Source organism: Saimiri boliviensis, chromosome 5 (genome assembly GCF_048565385.1).
Source record: "Saimiri boliviensis isolate mSaiBol1 chromosome 5, mSaiBol1.pri, whole genome shotgun sequence".
NCBI classification, from domain to species: Eukaryota; Metazoa; Chordata; class Mammalia; order Primates; family Cebidae; genus Saimiri; species Saimiri boliviensis.
In genome coordinates this window covers 25,727,802-25,750,315 of record NC_133453.1, presented here as the reverse complement: position 1 = coordinate 25,750,315, position 22,514 = coordinate 25,727,802, and the positions used below count along the sequence as shown (strand labels likewise).

General features: G+C 42.1%; 1 protein-coding gene across 2 annotated transcripts in view; it reads left to right on the top strand.

Annotated features, from left to right (window-relative positions):
* Positions 1-9,538, top strand: part of ATIC (5-aminoimidazole-4-carboxamide ribonucleotide formyltransferase/IMP cyclohydrolase) — a 37,391-nt gene extending 27,853 nt beyond the window's left edge. The window contains exons 13-16 of one of the 2 annotated variants that reach the window (XM_003925569.4): positions 3,989-4,081; positions 5,930-6,112; positions 8,884-9,039; positions 9,324-9,538. In XM_003925569.4, coding sequence (XP_003925618.1) covers positions 3,989-4,081; positions 5,930-6,112; positions 8,884-9,039; positions 9,324-9,443 — 552 coding nt within the window. In that variant the 3' untranslated portion in view covers positions 9,444-9,538. The other variant, XM_074399058.1, reaches the window with a different exon arrangement.
* Positions 9,539-22,514: the final 12,976 nt, after the last annotated feature.

The window sequence follows — 22,514 nt, the reverse complement described above, 5'->3', positions numbered from 1 at the left end:
ACTTGGAAAATGGCTTGAGGAGAAAAGCAAAGACTGTCAGGCCCATTTCTTCCTGCTTCCAGTATCTCTGGGATCTTTGCCTGTTAGTTTTTGCTGTCTTTCAGCTCGGCTCAGCTTTTCTGTTTGTTACTGGAAGAGGATTGGTCTTTTAACAAGCTATTTGCTGTAACAGAAGGAGAAGATGGGGGACTGTAGCTTGCTCCCGGGTCTGACTTCTGAGGCTTTTTCAGTAGAATTGCTGGAAATAAGCTTTAAAATCTTTATCCAGAGAGTTCTGTCTGTTGATAAGCATACAATGATTCACACATCTTTTTTGTTTGCTGATTTGATGGATATGCTTTCATTTCTATCTTTGACTATGGTGTCCTGAATTAAGGAAACATGTAGGCATTTATTTTTATTTATTTTTATTGATTCTTTTTTTTTTTTAAGAGACTGGGTCTTGCTGTGTTGCCCAGGCTGGAGTGCAGTGGTTATTCACAGGCACGATCCCAGTACTGATCAGCACGGGAGTTTTGACCTGCTCCGTTTCCGACCTGGGCTGGTTCATCCCTCCTTAGGCAACCTGGTGGTCCCCGCTCCCGGGAGGTCACCATATTGATGCCGAACTTAGTGCGGACACCCAGTTGGCAAAGCGCACTACAGCCTAGAACTCCTGGACTCGAGATCCTCCAGCCTCAGCCTCCTGAGTAGCTGGGACTACAGACACACACCACCGCGCCTGGCACATACAGGCATTATACATAGAAATATCTTTCAGCCCTTTGGAATCCACTCTGGTTGGTTCATGTATTTTGAAAAATACGGAATGGATATTGACCTAGATTCCATGGTACCATATTGACAATTGTGCCTAGCTATTGAGAGTCTTAAGTTTTCTAAGGCTTGTAGATACTGGATTCATTAATAATTTAGCGATCTTGATAGGCTTTGTGCCTCTGGATATTTTTTACAAGGGTGGTCGGTATGATCTTCATTGTTTATCTAAATTCTTCTCTTCTTGCTTCATATGAATTCTTAGTAGAAATTTGGAAACTTAAGGATGAGACAATGATAGCTTTATTCTCCTTTCTATTTTAGCCCTGTCTTTTTAAGTGGATTTTTATTAACATTCTAGTCTCAGAATTATTGGATGTGGAACCATTTCAGTCCTGAGAGAGCCAGACCGGTGGAAAGAATGTTCATTCATACTGAACATGTTTGAATTATTTCCTCTTCTCCCATTTTTCCTGATTAGTGCTTTAATTTGTTTTAACTATTCATAGCATGTTTCGAAGACTAGATTCCCTCACCCCTACTCCATTGGCATTTCTCGTAGTTCTTGATCCTAACTCAGAATGCCAAGTGTATTAGTTTTTCTCCCGCTGCTATGAAGAAATACCTGGGACTAGGTAGTATATAAAGAAAAGAAGTTTAATCTTACAATTGTGGAGGACAGCACCTCTTCACAGGGCAGCAGGAGTGGGAATGAGGACAAGCAAGGAAATGCGAGACGCTTCCTGTCAGATCTCATGAGACTCACTCATTATCATGAGAACTGCATGGGGAAACTGCCCCCATGATCAGTTACCTCCACCTGCTCCCACCCATTGATCCATGGGGCTTATTACAATTTAATGTGAGATTTAGATGGGGACATAGAGCCAGACCATATCACCAAGATTATCTTTGAAGGTCTAGACATCTACGAAGCTGGCTTTTGCTATTGATTTTTCAGGAATCAGATTTATAGTTGGTGACTCAAATAGCAAATAAAGACAAATGATATATAACATTGATAACACCTTAGAGTCATAAGTTCTTAAGAAATCCTAATCGTGTTTTTTAATTAAACTTTTAATTTTGAGATAAAAGTTGTGTAACAGTTGTAAGAGTTCCCATGTAACCTTTGTCCTGTTTCTCCTAATGCTAGCATTTGTCAGACTATAGTACAATACCGTAGTCATGTCACTGACATTGATACAGTCCAGATACAGGGCATTTTCAACACTGCACTGATCCTTCATGTTCTTCTGTAGCCTGGCTCACTTGTTATTGCTTCCACCCTCTCCTTACCTTGGGCAACCACAAATCTGTTTTTCCTTTCTATAATTTTCTTTTCTTGTTTTTGAGACAGAGTTTCACTTTTGTTGCCCAGGCTGGAGTGCAGTGATGTGATCTCGGCTGACTGCAACCTCCGCCTCCCGGGTTCAAGCGATTCTCCTGCCTCAGCCTCCCCAGTAGCTGGGATTATAGGCATGCGCCACCACGCCCAGCTAGTTTTGTATTTTTAGTAGAGACAGGGTTTCTTTATGTTGGCCAGGCTGGTCTTGAACTCCCGACCTCAGTTGATACACCCGCCTCGGCCTCCCAAAGTGCTGGCTAGGATTACAGGTGTGAACCACCATGCCTGGCCCAATGTTTATTTATTTATTATTTATTTATTTATTTATTTATTTTTGAGACGGAGTTTCGCTCTTGTTACCCAGGCTGGAGTGCAATGGCGCGATCTCGGCTCACCGCAATTCTCCTGCCTCAGCCTCCTGAGTAGCTGGGATTACAGGCACGCACCACCATGCCCAGCTAATTTTTTGTGTTTTTAGTAGAGACGAGGTTTCACCATGTTGACCAGGATGGTCTGGATCTCTTGATCTCGTGATCCACCTGCCTCAGCCTCCCAAAGTGCTGAGATTACAGGCGTGAGCCACCGCACCCGGTCCAATGTTTATATTTTTAGTAGAGACGAGGTTTCATCATGTTGGCCAGGCTGGCCTGGAACTCCTGACCTCAGGTGATCCACCTACCTTGGCCTCCTAAAGTGCTGGAATTAGAGGTGTGAGCCACTGCGCCTGGCCTGTTACTGAGTTTTGAAAGTTTTTTTATGTTTTAGGTGTTAGTTGTTGGATATGAGGTTTGCAAATAATTGTTCTCCAGTCTATAGCTTGTCTTTTCATCCTCTTTAACAAGGAATCTCTCACAGAGTAAAAATTCTTAATTTTGCTGAAATTAAATGTATCAACTAATCAGTTGGCTATAGAGAATATCCTCTTTCCATTATATTACTGACATGGGCCATCACCCTTCTTTCCTACCTATATTCATGCTTTATATTAAAGATGGGGACGTTCTTGGCTGTTATTGTTATTGCTCTATTTGGAATAGTAATTCTTAATGGTTTTTGAACATTTTCTACTTAAAATATTCTAAACAAAAGAGAAAATGATTCTAATTTGATTTTTCTCCAAACAGCCTTGGCTGTGTGTATGCCTTATAATGTTTGTGATGTCTGTGAAACAATTCTCAGCATGGTTCTGAACATAAATTTTACCATGTCTCCAGATACTTAAAAGTATTCTGGTCAAGAAAATATGTTTGTTGGTTTTGGAATGACATGGTATTTCTTATTTCATGTGATATAAAAAGCCTTAATCCGCAGTTGCTGAATCCTAAAATAATAACATTAATTTGAGTCTGTGGATGCATTGTGCTAAGTTCCACCGCAAATATGTTAAATATTTGATTTTTAAGTAAATCATGGTAGTGTGTAACAGGAACAGTTGATTTCCCTCTGTAATTGGAGAGGTGTAACTATGTCGTAGGTCTTTTTTAAATAGAACTAAGACGGTTAAAGTTGGCCACGCACGGTGGCTCACGCCTGTTGTAATACTAGCACTGTGGGAGGCCGAGTCAGGTAGATAGATGACTTGAGAGTTTAGGAGTTCGAGACCGGCCGGGCCAACAATGTTGAAACCCCATCTCTGCTAAAAATACAGAAATTGGCCAGGCATGGTGGTGTGCGCCTGTAATCAAAGCATAGAAATTTTTGAACCTGGGAGGTGGAGTTGCAGTGAGCTGAGACTGTGCCATTGGATTCTAGTTTGGAAGACAGAGTAAGACTCTGTCTCCAAAAAAAAGAAAAAAGGACAAAAAATAATCTTTAAAAAAAGTAGCTTAACGTTATAAGTGTTTAAAAGGCCCCATGCGATTTACCATTGTGTATGTGTTTCAGCTGCCGGAGTCCGCCCTCCGAGACCTCATCATAGCCACCATTGCTGTCAAGTACACTCAGTCCAACTCCGTGTGCTACGCCAAGAACGGGCAGGTAACTGGCTTGTTGGACTCGCCTTTGGGGGACTGTTGTTTTACGGCATACTTAAACATCCATCTGCCTTAGGTATGGGACAGCTTGAAAGGAAGTCTTTGCCAGGTGTATCTCTTTTGGGTTTGTCATCATTTCCTCAGTACCTTGGTGCACTGTTAAAACTAACGATGATCAGAAGATATCTTTGGAACCAGGTACTCAAATTAGTCATGTTTCTTCTTGCCTCCAGTGCGTTGGCACATTTTGGATTCGTGAGACTTTACCAGCTGCTACAAAACTGGATTGTTTACTCTCCTTTTCTTCCACTGGTAGTATTTCCAGGGAAGAGAGGTAAGGAATGGCACTGCCACCCGCCAGCCTTTATTTTTGCAGAGTGCAGGGTATTTTCACATTATTTCTTATGTTGCCTCATCAAGAGTCAGCTGACTAAGAAAGACTGCTGGACTGGGAGTTAACCTGATCTTTAAAATCAGGTTTATTGAACCATAATTTGTATACAATAGAATTCACCTTCTTAAATGTACAGTGTGACCAGTTTTCACAAATTTCGCAGTATGTGACCACTGCCGCAATAAAATATCAAACATTTCTCACTCAAGATGCCGAACTTCTTCCCCAGTGTCCCGAGCCTCGAAATACAAGATTGAGCTGGTTCATCTCTGAGGTCTCTGCTAGCCTTTTCTTCACACAGTGTCCTGCGCTTACCTCTTGGCATTTGTTAAATTATTTGGCCCACAAGTGATGCGGAGGCAGGGGGATGTGAATTCGCCTATGGCCTGGAAGACCCCAGATTGCCAGTCTCTGTTGTACAAACTCCTGGGAGATTGTGTCTAATGGTGTCAGGTTCTAAGAAGTTCTGCAAGTCTGTGTAGAACGAGTGCTTCATTCCTGATGTCCAGGAGGAGCAGGCTGCACAGGTGTTTGTGGTCACTTATTCTCTTGTAGCCGTGGGCAGGGTTGCCAGCCACTGTGCTCAGAAAGAGACAGACTTGGGCGGATAGCTGAGGGACTGTTCATTATAGGATCTAAAACCAGAAAATATACCTGTGCATTAAAGTCCTTTGTACTTAGATTTCATCGCATAGAAATAGAGGAAGGAAGGAGAAACATTTTACCTGGTGGAATTGTTTCTGCTTTTAGCTGCTCATGTCAGATCCTCATCTCAATTTCTGAGAGTTGATACTTTAATGTAATTTATACACTAGCACCAACAAAGACTTTTGAATAGTCATAGTTATTTTTGTGGTCATTGGTTTTATTTATTGATATTTTTTGTAGAGAGGGTCTTGCTCTGTTGTCCAGGCTAGAATACAGTGACACACTCACAGCTTACTGTAGCTTTGGACTCCTGGGCTCAAACGATCCTCCCACTTCAGCCTCCTGAGTCACTGGGACTACAGGTGTGCACTACCACCGCCAGCTTTTTTTTTTTTTTTTTTTTTTTTTTGTAGAGATGGGATGTTGCCATCTTGCCCAGGCTGGTCTCCTGGGCTCGAGCGATCCTTCTGTCCTGGCCTTCCAAAGTGCTGGGATTACAGGCACGTGCCAGTGCACCCAGCATTGGTCATTTATTTTAACTCTTTTTTTTTTTGGCCTCAAACCATCAATTTGATTGAGTTCTAGAATGTTAATAGTCAATATCAACTATCACTGAAGAGGTGTAAATAGTAGTTATAAACATCTTACCCCCCCTCCTTTATTGACTTAAAAATTATTTACGTTTCTCTTATTTTGGCCTGTTATGTTCTTCCACAAGACTAATAGGCTTTGGAAAATATGCACAAAAGATCCTTTTGAGAAGAAAGCATTGTTGGAAGAGGTGTTCACATCCATGTCTGTGTTCCTCAGGTTATCGGCATTGGAGCCGGACAGCAGTCTCGTATACATTGCACCCGCCTTGCAGGAGATAAGGCAAACTGCTGGTGGCTTAGACACCATCCGCAGGTGCTGTCGATGAAGTTTAAAACGGGAGTGAAGAGAGCAGAAATCTCCAATGCCATCGATCAATACGTGACTGGAACCATTGGCGAGGTAAAAGACTTGTCATTGGGCTCTGGGCTGTGTTCATATTCAGTTCACCCCTTTATGTGTAACTGATTTTAATTTCATCACCACACAGAGAAAAAGATATTTTCTGAAATTCTACATTGTCTAAAATTGATCATTGAAGCTTGTTACACATTTCTCATTTTCTTCTGTCTCCTGTAACTTTTTTCATTGTTTTTGACCCCTTTCTGAAGCCACAGACCGCTGTTTTTTTAAGTCACAGCCTTGGTGTAGATTTATATATTTGTACTGACAAGTTTTTCTTGACAAGGACCGCTTTTCACTTACGTTGAGGTGTCTGCCACTGTGTCCAGCATGGTGCTTGCTGTCCGATGGGTTTATCCTGAACATTAACGACAAATTGTGCCAGGCGTGGTGGCTCACGCCTGTAAGTCCCAGCACTTTGGGAGTCCGAGGCGAGCAGATCATGAGGTCAGGAGTTCAAGACCAGCCTGGGCAACATGGTGAAACCCTGTCTACTAAAAAAAAAATACAAAAAATAAGTTGGGCATGGTGGTGGGCACCTGTTATCCCAGCCACTCAGGAGTCTGAGGCAGGAGAATCACTTGAACCAGGGGGTGGAGGTTGCAGTGAGCCGAGATTGCACCATTGCACTCCAGTCTGGGCAACAAGGCGAGACTCCATCTCAAAAAAAAAAAAAAAATTAAAAATACAAATTGCCTGATGGCAGGTAGCCCCAGGATCTTCCCCCACCACATTCTCTACATATGCCATTAATAACTTGATATATTTTGTACATCTCATGTTCTTCTGTATGAAGAAGGTATGTGGGAACATTACAGTTGCAGACGTTAGGTAGGTAGCCTGTCCCAGTTTCTGGACATATTGAGTGCCTAACAAAATACAGGAAGGAAAATGAGGCTTGCTAATCAAAAAGAAGATGGTCTTGGCCGAGCGCGGTGGCTCACACCTGTAGCCCCAGCACTTTGAGAGGCCGAGGCGGGCGGATCACGAGGTCAGGAGATCAAGACCATCCTCGTCAACATGGTGAAACCCCATCTCTACTAAAAATGCAAAAATCAGCTAGCTGGGTGTGGTGGTGTGCACCTGTAATCCCAGCTACTGGAGAGGCTGAGGCAGGAGAATCGCTTGCAGAGAGTCAGAGGTTGCAGTGAGCCAAAAACGTGCCACTGTACTCCAGCCTGGTGATAGAGCAAACCTCCGTCCCCCGCAAAAAGTAGATGGTCTTCTGAAAGCCAGTTGAGTACTCTCAGTTCTTACTGAGGAGCAGGAATCAACATAAGTGTCCTTGAAGAGTGAGGCTGCAGAATGTAACTGAGGTACTGTAAATATCTTTTTTTTTTTTAACTTTGATACTTGGATTTTTCTGTTTAGTATTACCAGTCAACCCCTGCTACTAGTGCCGAAAGAGTCCTGGAAGTCAACGAGAATAAAAAGTATGTCCAAGCTAAAACATCACCCAAGGTGGAAGCACCTTGTATAGTATGACCGTCTTAGTCTGTTGGTGCCTCTATGACAGAATACCGCAGTCTGGGTAACTTACAAACCATAGACACTTATTTCGCATAGTTCTGGAGGCTATGAAGTCCCAGATTAAGGTACTGGGCAGGTTGAAAGTCTGGGGAAGACTACCCTCTGCTTCCAGGATGGCACAGCCCCCTCTCTGGAGAGGACAAACACTGTGTCCTCACTTCACAGAAGCGGCAGACTCCCTTTGAAGCCCTTTTATAAGTCCATAATCCATTCATGAGGGCCCCACCCTCATTGCCTAAAAACCTTAGGAAGACCCTGCTTTTTAATACCGTTGTATTGGGGATTGTTTCAACATAAATTTTGGAGGGGATACACACATTCAAACCATAACAAATATTATGAATCGTGTTTTGTCTACAACTGATTTTATATTTAGAATAATTTTTGTATAATCGTTCTAGAACATTCATCCTCATCTCTTTCTTAGATTGGATATGGAGGGTTAAAAAAAAAAAAACCTTGGAATACAATTTTCTTTCTTTTTTCTTTCTTTCTTTCTTTTTTTTTTTTTTTTTTTTTTTTTTTTTATTTCTGAGAGTCTTGCTCTGTCTCCAGGCTGCAGTGCAGTGGTGCCATCTCAGCTCACCGCAACCTCTGCCTTGGGGTTCAAGCAATTCTCTTGCCTCAGCCGCCCGAGTAGCTGGGACTACAGGTGTGCATCACCACGCCCAGATAATTTTTTGTATTTTTAATAGAGGCAGAGTTTCACCATGTTGGCCAGGGCAGTTTTGATCTCTTGACCTTGTGATCTGCCTGCCTTGGCCTCCAAAGTACTGGGATTCCAGGCGTGAGCCACCATGCCTGGCCAGAATACAATTTTCTGTTTGCCTCCTTTGCTACAGCAGTGCCAAAGTGGTGGATTTAAATTAGATGATAGTCTAATAGAAATAAAGTAGTAGATACGAAGTAGATTTAAATGAGAGATTTTAAAACAATGTATTTTTATGTAAGTAGCTTAGCCAAAAATAAATGTATTTATTTATAATAAACTGATTTAGAAAACAAAATGATATTATCTTTATTTGGTAAACTGAGAATCACTTTTTTTCCTTAATGAAAATGTTTCTAAAAGCATCAGTTGAGATTCTAGATATGTGAACCTCCATGTAGCTAATGGTCACTATTTAGAATGAAGAAGTCCTGGGAAAAATGCCCAGGTGCTTACTGGCATGGTGATTTGCACCAGGTAGAACTAAAGATGATGTCAGGCTAAGCTCCTTCCTTTCTCTCTCCCTGAATAGGATGAAGATATGATAAAGTGGAAGGCCCTGTTTGAGGAAGTCCCAGAATTACTCACTGAGGCAGAGAAGAAGGACTGGGTTGACAAACTGAGTGAAGTTTCTGTCAGCTCTGATGCCTTCTTCCCTTTCAGAGATAATGTAGACAGAGCTAAAAGGGTAAGTATAGAATTGGGTGCATTTGCCTAGAATTGAGCCATTGTGTAGAAACTGTTTGAGAAATCCTGCTTTTGATTTTTAAAAGGTGTGGCAGTGTGATTACCAGTAATATTCAGAGAATCATTTGACTTCTCCGTCGGATGTATGGAAAACCCAAATCCTGTTGTTACTTTGCCTTTTTGATGGAGTGGATCTTTGTTAGCGTATGCTTTTTAGAGGGGGGTTCTGAGTTCTGCCGATTTTTACATGAGCTCGCGTTTTGAAAACCAATGTACTTTCCCCAGAGTGGCGTGGCGTACATCGCGGCTCCCTCGGGCTCTGCTGCTGACAAAGTTGTGATTGAGGCCTGCGACGAACTGGGAATCATCCTCGCTCATACGAACCTTCGGCTCTTCCACCACTGATTTTATCACACCTGTTTTATGGTTTGCTTATATGTAGGTGAAACTTTGAGAATAACTTTAAAAAAAAAAAATAAAACAGTACATGTTAATCACTAGATCGATCCATCCATGTTGGTAGTTGTGTTTTATGTTAAAGATACAGGCTCTTTCAATTGACATATTATACACAGTTGAGGAATTCCAGAGCACCCCTGTGTGCCTGAGCTCAGCCCATCCCACAGCACTGTCTGTGTGAAACACAAACGTTCACGGGAACCAGAGGAACTGAGCAGCCAGAGAACCTGGCACAGGTGCCTTAAAGCTCCACGCTTCCTCCTAGAGTAGTCTTCTCGTGCCGTTTGTTTTTAATCACACTCCTGAGAAGCTTGGTTGTCTACTTTCCAAACACACAGCAGATTGGCACCTGTGAGCTGGAACCTTGGAGAGGATGAGTCGGTTTCGTTGACCCCCTCTATGGATAATCTGATGCATAGTTTTTCTCAGTGCTAAGTGAAATGTTTCCCAGAATTTCAGCAGCCCTAGATTCACCCTGTGGAGCTGCCTAAAAATGTAATCAATGTTTGGTGCTCAGAAACTGTACCCAGTATTCCAATCACAGGCTCATCACTGCAGTGGGCACAGTGGGAGGGCAGTGCCTTCCTTCATCAGGCAGGACAGAACTGTGCATCTGTATGTGCTGCCTGTGTGCTCCTGACCATTCACGTGCACTGCACCTGTGGTCAGCAGAAACCCTTTGCCATCATTCACCTTGACAGATGAGTCCTTTCTAAGTTATTTCTACATCAGGTCATCATCCAGCCCCTGCCTAGTACCTGCCCACATTGAAACAAGACTGACTTGTATGTAAAATACTGCCAAAAAAATCATGGCTTTTGAGGTTCCCTAATGCATTGCAACTACAGCCTCAGTTTCTTGGATTATCCTCTGGGATAAGCCAAGACCGTGTTGTAAGATTTAAGCAGCCCTCTGCAAGGAGAGGAGCCATCTTGCTTACACTAGCTGCCAGCCACACGAGTGAGCCGTCTCAAACGTGGATCCTTCAGCTCCAGTCCCAGGCAACACATGATCTGAGCCAGAACAGTCCAAAAAGAGCTCTTGAATCCCTGATGCATCAGTACAGAGAGATGCATACTGTTGTAAGCCACAGAGTTCTGCAGTAATTTGTTATGTAAACTAAGTGTGCATTGTCTTTTTGATGGTTCTTTGGCTTGACCAAAGGTTAACATTAAGGGTATGATAATGGGAATAGACTGAGCATTGTGTCTCCTGTCTGTAATCTCAGCACTTTGGGAGGCTCACTTGAGGCCAGGAGTTCAAGACCAGCCTGGGCAACATAGGAACATCTGATCTCTAAAAAGAAATTTATTTATTTATTTTTTTATTTTGTTTTTAAAGATGGGGTTTCACCATGATAGCCAGGCTGGTTTTGAACTCCTGACCTCAGGTGATCCACCCACCTCGGCCACCCAAAGTGCTAGGATTACAGGCATGAGCCACCACGCCCGGCTAAAAAGAAATTGTTTAATTAGCTGGGCATGATGGCTCGTGTTCGTAGTGTTCTTCACATAAATGAAGAATAAATAAATGGAGACTATACAAATAGACTGGACACTGTGTCTCCTGTCTGTAATCTCAGCACTTTGGTAGGCTCACTTGAGTCCAGGAGTTCAAGACCAGCCTGGGCAACATAGGAACATCCTTATTTCTAAAAAGAAATTCATTTTTATTTTTATTTTTTATTTTTTTTTTAAAGATGGGGTTTCACCATGATAGCCAGGCTGGTTTTGAACTCCTGACCTCAGGGCTGGTTTTGAACTCCTGACCTCAGGTGATCCACCCACCTCGGCCACCCAAGTGCTAGGATTACAGGCGTGAGCCACCACGTCCAGCTAAAAAGAAATTATTTAATTAGCTGGGCATGGTGCCTCGTGTTCATAGTGTTCTTCACATAAATGAAGAATAAATAAATGGAGAATATACGACTCCCATGCAGAATTCTAGTAATTTACATCAGTACTCTAAGATGGGCATAACTCTCAGCTCCTAAGCGTGGCCTGTACACAGTGACTTGCTTTCAAAGAGGATAGTATGGAAATGGGAATAAGACAGTAGCTACAGTGGAGAAACCTGACACTTTCTCAGCCAGATGATCAAGGTCAACATCAATAATGTCCTGTTGATAGGAAGTACCTGAGCATGGGAGAATGGCACTTTGCCTTTTTGTTCTTTCCAAAACCCTGTACTCTCAGCCTAATCATGAGAAAAATATCAGATATAACCTAGCTGAAGGACTTTATACAAAATACCTTCCCTCTGTCAAGGTCACCAAAAAGAAGAGAAGCATGAGAAACTCATGCCTTGAGAGGCCTAAGGAGATGTGATGACTAAATGCAACGTGGTGTCCTGGGCAGTAGGTGAAAAACAAGAACATCTAAAATGTTTAGTTAATATGTATCAATATTGGTTCACTAATTGTATTAAATGTACCATACTAATGTAAAATACTAATAAAAGGGGAAATTAGGTGTGATGTATCCTCACAGTTTTTCCTGTAAATCTCAGATTATTAGATAAAAGACTGGGCACGGTGGCTCACTCCTATAATCCCAGCACTTTGGGAGACTGAGGTGGTGCGGATCACCTGCGGTCAGGAGTTCGAGACCAGTCTGGCCAACATGGTGAAACACCGCCTCTACTAAAAAGACAAAATATTAGCTGGGCGTGGTGATGCGTGCCTGTAGTTTCAGCTACTTGGGAGGCTGAGGCACGAGAATGTGGGAAACATGAGGGCACAGGAGGCCAGAAAGACTTGCCCCATGCTGATTTCAACCAACCACCAGGCTACAGCCAGGCTCCCCTCCCTTTTGGGATCTAGCCACAACAGCTAAGCAGCATTCATGCTAACACAGGTCATAGGACCGACTGAACAGACTGTGTGTAGCAAAAAGGTACACAACTACAAACAGGACTATGCCAGGTGAGAGTGAAATCACTCCCCCTTCATGGAAAGATTCAACCATGGTCTGACTGCCACAACGTACTCCTTTTTCTCCACTGAATAAATCAGTTCCAGCCTCTAGAGAGGCCAGATGGAAACACCTGCAGTCACCAGCCACCAATTGCAGACCCCCTACCCCAGCTCCACAAGCCAGGACTGCAGCTGTGATTCGACGGGGGACTCATTTTTGCTGACTTTCTCCTGATGAGAGATGCTGAGCCATGGACTGCCTTGAACCCAGGGCAAAGGTTGCAGTGAGTCGAGATTGCGCCATTGCACTCTAGCATGGGCAACAAGAGCAAAACTCTGTCAAAAAAAAAAAAAAAAAAAGTTTGTAACAACATTCTAGTATCATAATAAAAGGCTAAGCCATTTTGAGTATCAAATACCCAGTCATTTTTAGATCTCACCCAAAGGCTTTTTTTTTTTTTTTTTTTTTCCAATTTTTTTTCAATTTTTTGGTTGTAAAAACCAAGCATACTACATACATTGCATTTGATTGGCATGTCTCAAGTGTCTTCAATAACCGGTTTCTCCTTTTTAGATTTTTTTTTGTGGTCAGTTGAAGATTTTGGATCCCACAGTTTCCCACATGCAGGGCTGTGCTGTTACATTCCTGTGATGTCATTTAGTCGGTGCCTCTGCTCCTTTCTTTCTTATATATTGATAGCGGTACAATATGTAAGAAATTTTTTTACTACAGATATTTTTTTTTTAGTTGGATTTTTTGAGAATTTAGAAAAAGGTTTTGAAACCGCCCTCCATGAAGATGAGTTTTCGAATTTCTTCCTGCAGGTTTATAAATGTTCACTTCATATATATTTGAGGCTAACACTGTGGACACATGTTTAAAGTTATTACTGATTTTGGATTTGGATTTTCTTTAATGGTTTTTGTCAGCCTTTCCCTTTGCACTCAGCCCATTTGTATTCAATTATTGATATGTTTGAGCCTTATTCTTACTATCTTATAAAGTTTGACCTGCCGGGCATGGTGGCTCATGCCTGTAATCCCAGCACTTTGGGAGGCTGAGGTGGGTGGATCACAAGGTCAAGAGATCGAGACCATCTTGGTCAACATGGCAAAACTCTGTCTCTACTAAAAATACAAAAAAATTAGCTGGGCATGGTGGCGTGTGCCTGTAATCCCAGCTACTCAGGAGGCTGAGGCAGGAGAATTGCCTGAACCCAGGAGGCGGAGGTTGCGGTGAGCCGAGATCGCGCCATTGCACTCCAGCCTGGGTAACAAGAGCGAAACTCCGTCTCAAAAAAAAAAAAAAAAAAAAAAGTTTGACCCACTTTTAATTTCTTTCTTAACATCGTTCAGAACGTACGGCTGTATTTCCCATAATAAGCTAAAAGCTGTAACTCCTCATCACCCCACCCCACTGCATTCCAAATTCCTGTTGATTCCTGCACTTGGGGTTACATTTTCTCCTAGCCTTTTTTTAAGACCAGACTTTCTAAGGTTTCTGTTTATCCTCACTCCACCGATCTCTCTTTTATGTTTTATATTTCATTTTCTTTTACTTGTCCCTCCAGGAGATTACTTTAGTCTGCTCTTCCAATTTACTCATGAATTCCTACATCGTGTCCATTCTGCTCTGTGTCCCGTCCATTGAGCCCTTTATTTCAAGAGATATATTTTTGACTTCACAGATTTCTGGTTTTCTTTTCCAATTGTTGCTATCATCTTTCTAGCTTTGTTTAACTATTTCTACTTCTGTTAGAATCTGTAATTTAGTACGTTACTTTTCTTTTAAAATCTCTTTACTCAAGTGTTGTGGTATGTTGGCCTGTGAGTTCATTTTTCCTAATATTGGCTACCCAGCAGGCTTGAGCCAGAACAGCTGATGGCCCTCCTTGCCAGCCCCACAGGAAGGACAAGTTCCGAGTGAACCCTGGAGCAGAGCACCCAAGCAGCAAAAACAACCATTCTTCACTCTAGAAAACGACTCTGTTTAGGGCTGTCAACAGCTCCTTTCTCATTTTACTGTCTCACTTAGCTACCTGATGCCAAAAAAAGCAGTGTCCTGCCTTAAGCCAAAGTGCCTGCCCTCACACGCAAGCTAACTCCCTGGTCCCTCATATTTTGCTCTGTGAGGTGGTGTTTTCCTTTTTATGTACTCAAGTTAATCTTGGTGGAGGTAGTCAGTAACCAGGGAAGTCTAGCACTTTGGGAGGGTCTGGAACTGGAACCCCGTTAACATGTCTGTGTCTAATACGGTTAAATCATTTGAAATGTCAAGACTGAAGTTTCACTGGTGTTTAAGTGAAATGCACAATGATCTTATGTCTGTTGTTTCCATGATACAGAAGGCCAGAGATCCATAATGTACCAATACCCTGATGAATGCTGAGTGTATTTCTACTGGGGGACCCCCTGGGCACAGGGAGAAAACAGTGCATGCAAGGGATCCTCCAGTCTTACTCCGTTTCACTTGTCCTTTGACACCTGCTTCTCTCCAGGCCACATTCTTTCTAAAGCCCAGCCTATGTACCTTCCTCAGAGTACAGAATCCTGCAGGTCTTTAAGCTCCCAGTGCCTTCCATTCTTGGACTTTTGTTTGTTTGTTTGTCTTGAGATGGAGTCTCACTCTGTCACCAGGCTGGAGTGCAGTAGTGCGATCTTGGCTCACTGCAACCTCCACCTCCTGGGTTCAAGTGATTCTACTGCCTCCACCTCTCCAGTATCTGGGACTGTAGGCACTTGCCACCACGCCCAGCTAATTTTTGTATTTTTTAGTAGAGTTGGGGTTTCACTATGTTGGCCAGGATGGTTTTGATCTCTTGCCGTGTGATCCACCCACCTTGACCTCCCGAAGTGCTGGGATTATAGGTGTGAGCCACTGTACCCGGCCCATTCTTGGGCATTTTTATATCTTATTTTTGCCAAACATGGTGCCAGATACAAATTTTCTTTAAAAGAAATTGTAATAAAGTATGCATATAGAAAAGTGCATGAGGGCCGGGCGCGGTGGCTCACGCCTGTAATCCCAGCACTTTGGGAGGCCGAGGCGGGTGGATCACGAGGTCAAGAGATCGAGAACATCCTGGTCAACATGGTGAAACCCCGTCTCTACTAAAAATACAAAAAATTAGCTGGGCATGGTGGCGCGTGCCTGTAATCCCAGCTACTCAGGAGGCTGAGGCAGGAGAATTGCCTGAACCCAGGAGGCGGAGGTTGCGGTGAGCCGAGATCGCGCCATTGCACTCCAGCCTGGGTAAGGAGAGCGAAACTAAAGTGCATGAAACATTTATCATTTAAAGTATAATTTTTTTTTTTTTTAGACAAAGAGTCCCACTGTGTCACCAGGCTGTCTCTTTTTTTTTTTTTTTTTTTTTTTTTTTTTTTTTTTTTTGAGACGGAGTTTCGCTCTCGTTACCCAGGCTGGAGTGCAATGGCGCGATCTCGGCTCACCGTAACCTCCGCCTCCTGGGTTCAGACCATTCTCCTGCCTCAACCTCCTGAGTAGCTGGGATTACAGGCACGCACCACCATGCCCAGCTAATTTTTTGTATTTTTAGTAGAGACGGGGTTTCACCAGGTTGACCAGGTTGGTCTCGATCTCTCGACCTTGTGATCCACTCGCCTCGGCCTCCCAAAGTGCTGGGATTACAGGCTTGAGCCACCGCGCCCGGCTCACCAGGCTGTCTCTTTGTGATCTACCCACCTCAGTGCCCCAAAGTGCTAGGATTACAGGTATGAGCCACCATGCCTGGCCTAAAGAATTATTTTATTTTATTTTATTTTATTTTATTTTATTTTATTTTATTTTATTTTTTGAGACAGAGTCTCCCTATGTCACCAGGTGCCAGGCTGGAGTGTAGTGGCACAATCTCAGTTCACTGCAACCTCCGCCTCCCGGGTTGAAGCAATTCTCCTGCCTCAGCCTCCCGAGTAGCTGGGACTACAGGCACACTCCACCATGCCCAGCTAATTTTTGTATTTTTAGTAGAGACAGGGTTTCAGCATGTTGGCCAGGATGGTTTCGATCTCTTGACCTCGTGATCCGCCTGCCTCGGTCTCTCAAAGTGCTGGGATTACAGGCTTGAGCCACCGTGCCGGCCTAAAGTATAATTTTTAAGCAAACACATGTGTCACCACCAACCAGGTCAAGAAGGGGATTTTTCTAGAAAGTCCCCACATTCCTGTCCTTCATCACCACTCCATCTCTCCCTCTAGGAAGCTGTGTTTGTGCCTCTTAGGGTAATCACTATCCTGTTTTGCCAGTCGGTAGGTGGGTGATCTTGGACACATAACTTAAACCTCTTGGAGTTTGAATCTTCTACAAAATGGGGATGGATTCACTTTTCCAAAAGGCTGAATAACTTCTGGCCAAAAGCACACATTCTGGAGCCAGTCTATCAGGTTCGAGTCCCAGCTCTGCTACTTTGTAGCCGTGTGACATTTAGGGATTCACTTTGCCTTTTTTCCTCACTTTCTATTTGTAAATGAGATGAGAACAATACAGACATCTTAGAGTTGCTCCGAAGAGCAAATGAGAGAAAATATTACTGGCACTTAAAATGCCACCTGAGTCATGATAAATACTGTTTAAAAAAGATGCTAATTATTAGTTTCATAACTCTGGGTATATAGAAGCGTAGGAACTAGTGGAAGATAACTAATGGAAATTATGAAAAATGGTAAGTGTATATTTATGAATAGTTTTGTTTTAGTTTCCAAACTGGTAGCCACAAAGTTACCGAGTTCCTTCTGCCTTCATCTACTCTTTCCCCACACCTCTTCCTCATGAAGGAGCAAAAATCAGATTTCCTGTAACTAAAGTGGTATTTTTTTAAGATAAAATTTACATAATGTAAAATTCACCATCTGAATTATATTGTTCAGCGATTTTCAGTATAGTCACAAAATTGTGCAACAGTCACCACTATCTAGTTCCATACAAGTTTTCTTCACCCCAAAAGGTAACTGCACCTCTTAGCCATCACTGTCCATTTCCCCTTCACCCCAGCTCCTGGCTATCATAAATCTACCTTTTGTTTCTATAGATAGGCCTTTTCTGGACATTATGCGTGAATGGGATCACACAATATGCGCTCTTTTGTGTCTGGCTTCAACTTAGCGTAATATTTTAAAAGTCCATGTTGCAGCATGCACGTTCCTTTTATGATCAAATATTATGGATATACCACCTTTTGTTGATCCACTCATCAGTCGATGGACATTTGGGTTGTTTCCATGTTTTGGCTGTTAGGAATGATGCTGCTAGAAGCATTTGTGTACAAGTTTTTGTGTGAACATATGTTTTCTTCTCTTGAGTATATATCTAGGAGTGGAATTGTGAAGTCTTACGGTGGCTGTTTAACATTTGAAGAGCTGCCTGGCTGTTTTCCACACCATTTTACATTTCCACCAGCAATGAATGATGGTTCCAGTTCCTCCACCAATGTTTTTGAGTCAAAAAATAGCTTTCCAGCACTTGGCTTAGCATCTTACATCTAAAGCTGAATTACGGAGATGGGCAGGTTCATTGTAAAGTCCTGTCCAGCAGTCTCCTGGCAAAGGCAACGCTTCATTCTGGAATGAAATGGCCATTTGCAAAGTACAAGGTTGCAAAGACCTCAGTGGAAGATTCCTTGGCCTTTGATGGATTTTGCCTAAGGGAGCCTGCTGTGGTGTGTAGCTTCAGGACAGGTGATGCCAGCCCCAGTCCATCACTCTGGGGTGGCTGTCTTGTACAGCTTCAACCAATGCTAATTTCAGTTCTTTGGGGGCTGCACACGAGCTATTTTAGAGATAAATTTGGCTCCTGAGATTGTTAAAACCTACATGTCTCTAAAGAGTAAGTAAAAAGGAATTCAAGGAAATGTAAAACATGCTTTAATAACTCATACCTGACTCTACTGAGGAACATTAAAAAAGGAATTTCCCATTTGGGACTTTCAGCTGAAGCCCTGTTTCTCTTGCTCTTTTATTACATATTTTCTTCACTTCATTTGTAATTTATATAGGTTTCTGTTTGCAATTCAAATTGAATCTTTTATTTTAATGAGGATATGGAGCGAGACGATGTGATAATGAAAACAACTTGCGTTTCAAGTGTAAGTGCCACATATTCTTGAAAACAATTTTCTTAGTTTGTACAAGGTCATCTTTGTGTTTCTGCTGCTTTATCAGTGTTAATGGTAATCTTAAAATGTTTCCAAACATTGAAAGTCCCAACAGTGATCTTTTTTTTTTCCTTAATAGTTGAATTGTCTTCCTTGAAAATGGGATTTTTGAATTGTAACCTGCCACATTCCCTACCACAATAATGGGAGCTTACTAAATAGGAGGCAATTTCAGCACTTAAATGTGCTGATGTGATGTTTCTTAATCACTTTAATGAGTTTCATACCACTAGAAATGGAATAGAAGTTTCAATGGAAATATAATTAAATGGAAAAGTCATTTCCTATACTTGTAATTTTCCCCTGATCATTTCTTTATTCACCTCCATAGAAAGAGTGCCTTACAGGTGTATAGTGATGTTATTATACAGACTTATTTGCATAACTCACTTAGGTTATTAGTGCTGAAAACTATAAAATATAACAATACATTTTATTACAAATCAAGTGTAGCAAGGCAATGTAAAACTTTCAATATTTCTTTTTAAAGTCTGATTAATATTTATTAGTTTTATGAATTTTTCTTGAATTGTCAGTTTCTTGCCTAAATCTAGATTTTTCTTTAAGTAATGCCTTTTCAGTCTGACCTGCTTAAAACAATTCTCAGGGGAAGCAATAACCTGAATCAGTAAAAATGGTAAAAGATCTTTGGAAATACTTTGTTTTCGTGTTTGAGATCAGGAGTAAACAAACCTTACCTGGGAGTTTATCAAGCCATGCTAAAAGTGTCAGCTGACACAAAGTAAGCTATGTTAGAGCTGGGCGTGATGACTCATGCCTGAAATCCCAGAATTTGGGGAGGCCGAAGCAGGCAGATCATGAGGTCAGGAATTCGGCACCAGCCTGATCAACATAGTGAAACCCTGTCTCTACTAAAAATACAAAAAAAAAAAAAAAAAAATTAGCCAGGTGTGATGGCACACACCTGTAATCCCAGCTACTTGGGAGGTTGAGGCAGGAGAATTGCTTAAACCGGGGAGGTAGAGGTTGCAATGAGTTGAGATCCTGCCATTGCACTCCAGCCTGGACAACAAAGTAAAACTCTGTCTCAAAAAAAAAGACATATTAGATTGAGTTATCATACCATGGGGTTTCCCTAAGACAAAACTCTTCTATACTATACTATTTGCTGAGAAATAGTCAGTACAAAACAAACTTTTATCATTCTTGGCATTGTGATGCTAGAAGAAAAGGCCATGTAAATGTGTTTAATTTGCTATTTGTTTAATTCAAAAATTTTAACATATTACTTTGGAGAGTCCAAGAGACATTTTGGAAAAGGTGATATTTTTCCCTGACCTTAAGTGGGGAACTTGAGGCTTTTTACATTTCAACATAAAAGTAAAGGGGCTTGCTATCCATTTAGTTAATGAAATCCAAGTGGATTTGCTTACACTGAATTTTTTTTTTTTTTTTTGAGACAAAGTCTCACTCTGTCACCTAGGCTGGAGTGCAATAGCTTGATCTCACTGCAAGAGCTCACTGCAACCTCTGCCACCTGGGTTCAAACGATTCTCCTGTCTCAGCTTCCCGAGTTTCGGGAACCACAGGAGTGCCACCATTCCTGGCTAATTTTTTATTTTTTGTAGAGACAGGGGTCTCACTATGTTACCCAGGCTGGCCTCAAACTCCTGAACTCAAGCAATCCTCCCACCTTGGCCTCTCAAAGTACTGGGATTCCAGGTGTGAACCACAATTCTCGGCCCTTGCACTGCATTTTAGGGTAAATATTTTTAGGTTTGTAGTTAGGCAAGTGGTTTGAAGCATCATCAGTCTCAACCCAAAGCGGCTCTTTCCTTATGTTTTTAGATTGAAAGGCCTTTAAGCAAGATTCAGATGAAGGGCCTGCTTTGCCAGCTCACCTGTGAATGTGGAGGCACCAGCTTACTTTCTGCAGCACATGTGTCTTAGGGGGCTGTTCCTTCCCACAGTGTGTAGATTGGTACTGAGATGACGTTCTCTTTCCAGGGTGCAGTGATGACCCACATATGTGAGACGGTCATTTAATATCACCTTGATTGGTACTTTCTGTGATTTTTTAAAAACATACAGAGCAGCTCTCTTGGTATGATTGGGCTGATAAAGCTGAAAGATCAGTAATGTTAAATAGAATCCCAGGGTCTGGGTCTGTATTTTGCTAAGGAAACCTCATCTGAGCTTCCTTCCCTGTAAAACTAAGCTGTAAAACCTCCCTTAAATGAGAGGCTAAATGTCAAAGCATTTTATAAACTGTAAATCAATTCAAATGCATGTTAGTATATTTGTTTTTAAATGAACCATGAGGAAGTATCTTTCTGTATTTAGCTTAAATATTCTTTGCCAGGTATTTATTGAAATACTTTCTTTCACTGTACAATAGCATATTTAAAAAGTGCTTTGCATGTCTTGTTTATTATGAACTAACTTTTTACTAATTAATAATTAACTATTTGCAGTGTCAATATTTACTATTCTGAATGTCACATTTATTTATCTTAATAATTTTTTGAAACAGTCTCACTGTCTACCATGCTGGAGTTCAATGACACAATCTTGGCTCACTGCAACTGCCGACTCCCGACTTCAACCCATTGTCCTGCCTTAGCCTCCCAAGTAGCTGGGACTGCAGGCGCCCACCACCACTCCCGGTAATATTTGTATTTTTATAGAGACAGGGTTTCACCATGTTGGCCAGGCTGGTCTCAACCTCCTGACCTCAGGTGATCCGCCTGCTTCAGCCTCCCAAAGTGCTGGGATTACAGGTATGAGCTATTACGCCCAGCCTGAATGTCAGATTTAATTCCAAAGTTTGTTTGCTCAATGTTAAATTGAAAAAGAAATTCCCTTTACAGATCACGAGTAAATAAACTGTTTAGCTGGGAGTTTATCAAGCCATGCTGAAAGTGTCAGCTGACCCAAAGTAAGTAAGACATGCTAGGTTGGGGTTATCATGCCATGAGGTTGCCCTAAGACAAAACTCCTTATACTATACTTTTTTTTCTTTTCTCTTGAGACGGAGTTTTGTTCTTGTTGCCCAGGCTGGAGTGCAATGGCGCAACCTTGGCTCACTGCAGTGTCCACCTCCCGGGTTCACGGGATTCTCCTGCCTAAACCTCCCCAGTAGCTTGGATTATAGGTGCCCGCTACCACGGCCGACTAAGTTTTTGTATTTTTAGTAGAGATGGGATTTCACCATTTTAGTTAGGCTGGTCTTGAACTCCTGACCTCAGGTGATCCACCCGCCTTAGCCTCCCAAAGTGCTGAGATTACAGGCCTGAGCCACCATGCCTGGCGTTCAAATACTTTTTTTTTTTTTTGAGATGGAGTTTCGCTCGTTACCCAGGCTGGAGTGCAATGGTGCGATCTCGGCTCACCGCAACCTCCGCCTCCTGGGTTCAGGCGATTCTCCTGCCTCAGCCTCCTGAGTAGCTGGGATTACAGGCACGTGCCACCATGCCCAGCTAATTTTTTGTATTTTTAGTAGAGATGGGGTTTCACCATGTTGACCAGGATGGTCTCGATCTCTTGACCTCGTGATCCACCCGACTCGGCCTCCCAAAGTGCTGGGATTACAGGCTTGAGCCACCGCGCCCGGCCTTCAAATACTTTTAATATCTTAGTCATCTTTATTTTTCTCTCAGGTACTCTCTTTGAACAGAGTTTTATTTAATAAAGGAAGGACAGGTGGAGGGAGGAAGGGACAATTTTAATAAATATTTGAGTCCACCTAAATCTATTAAAGCAGAAAATATAAAGCTATTTCCATTGGTGCAGAGATGAAGTGACAAAAACCAATCTGTGTTTTTGTAGCAACTGACTTAGAAAATCTTGTACTGAAATCAACAGTTAGAGAGACTTGCACAGTATAGATTTTCAAATGTTAGCTGAATTGAAAAAGAACATTCACAAGAATTATTTCCCCTCAAAGTATCTTATATCAAATAAATGATCTTCAGG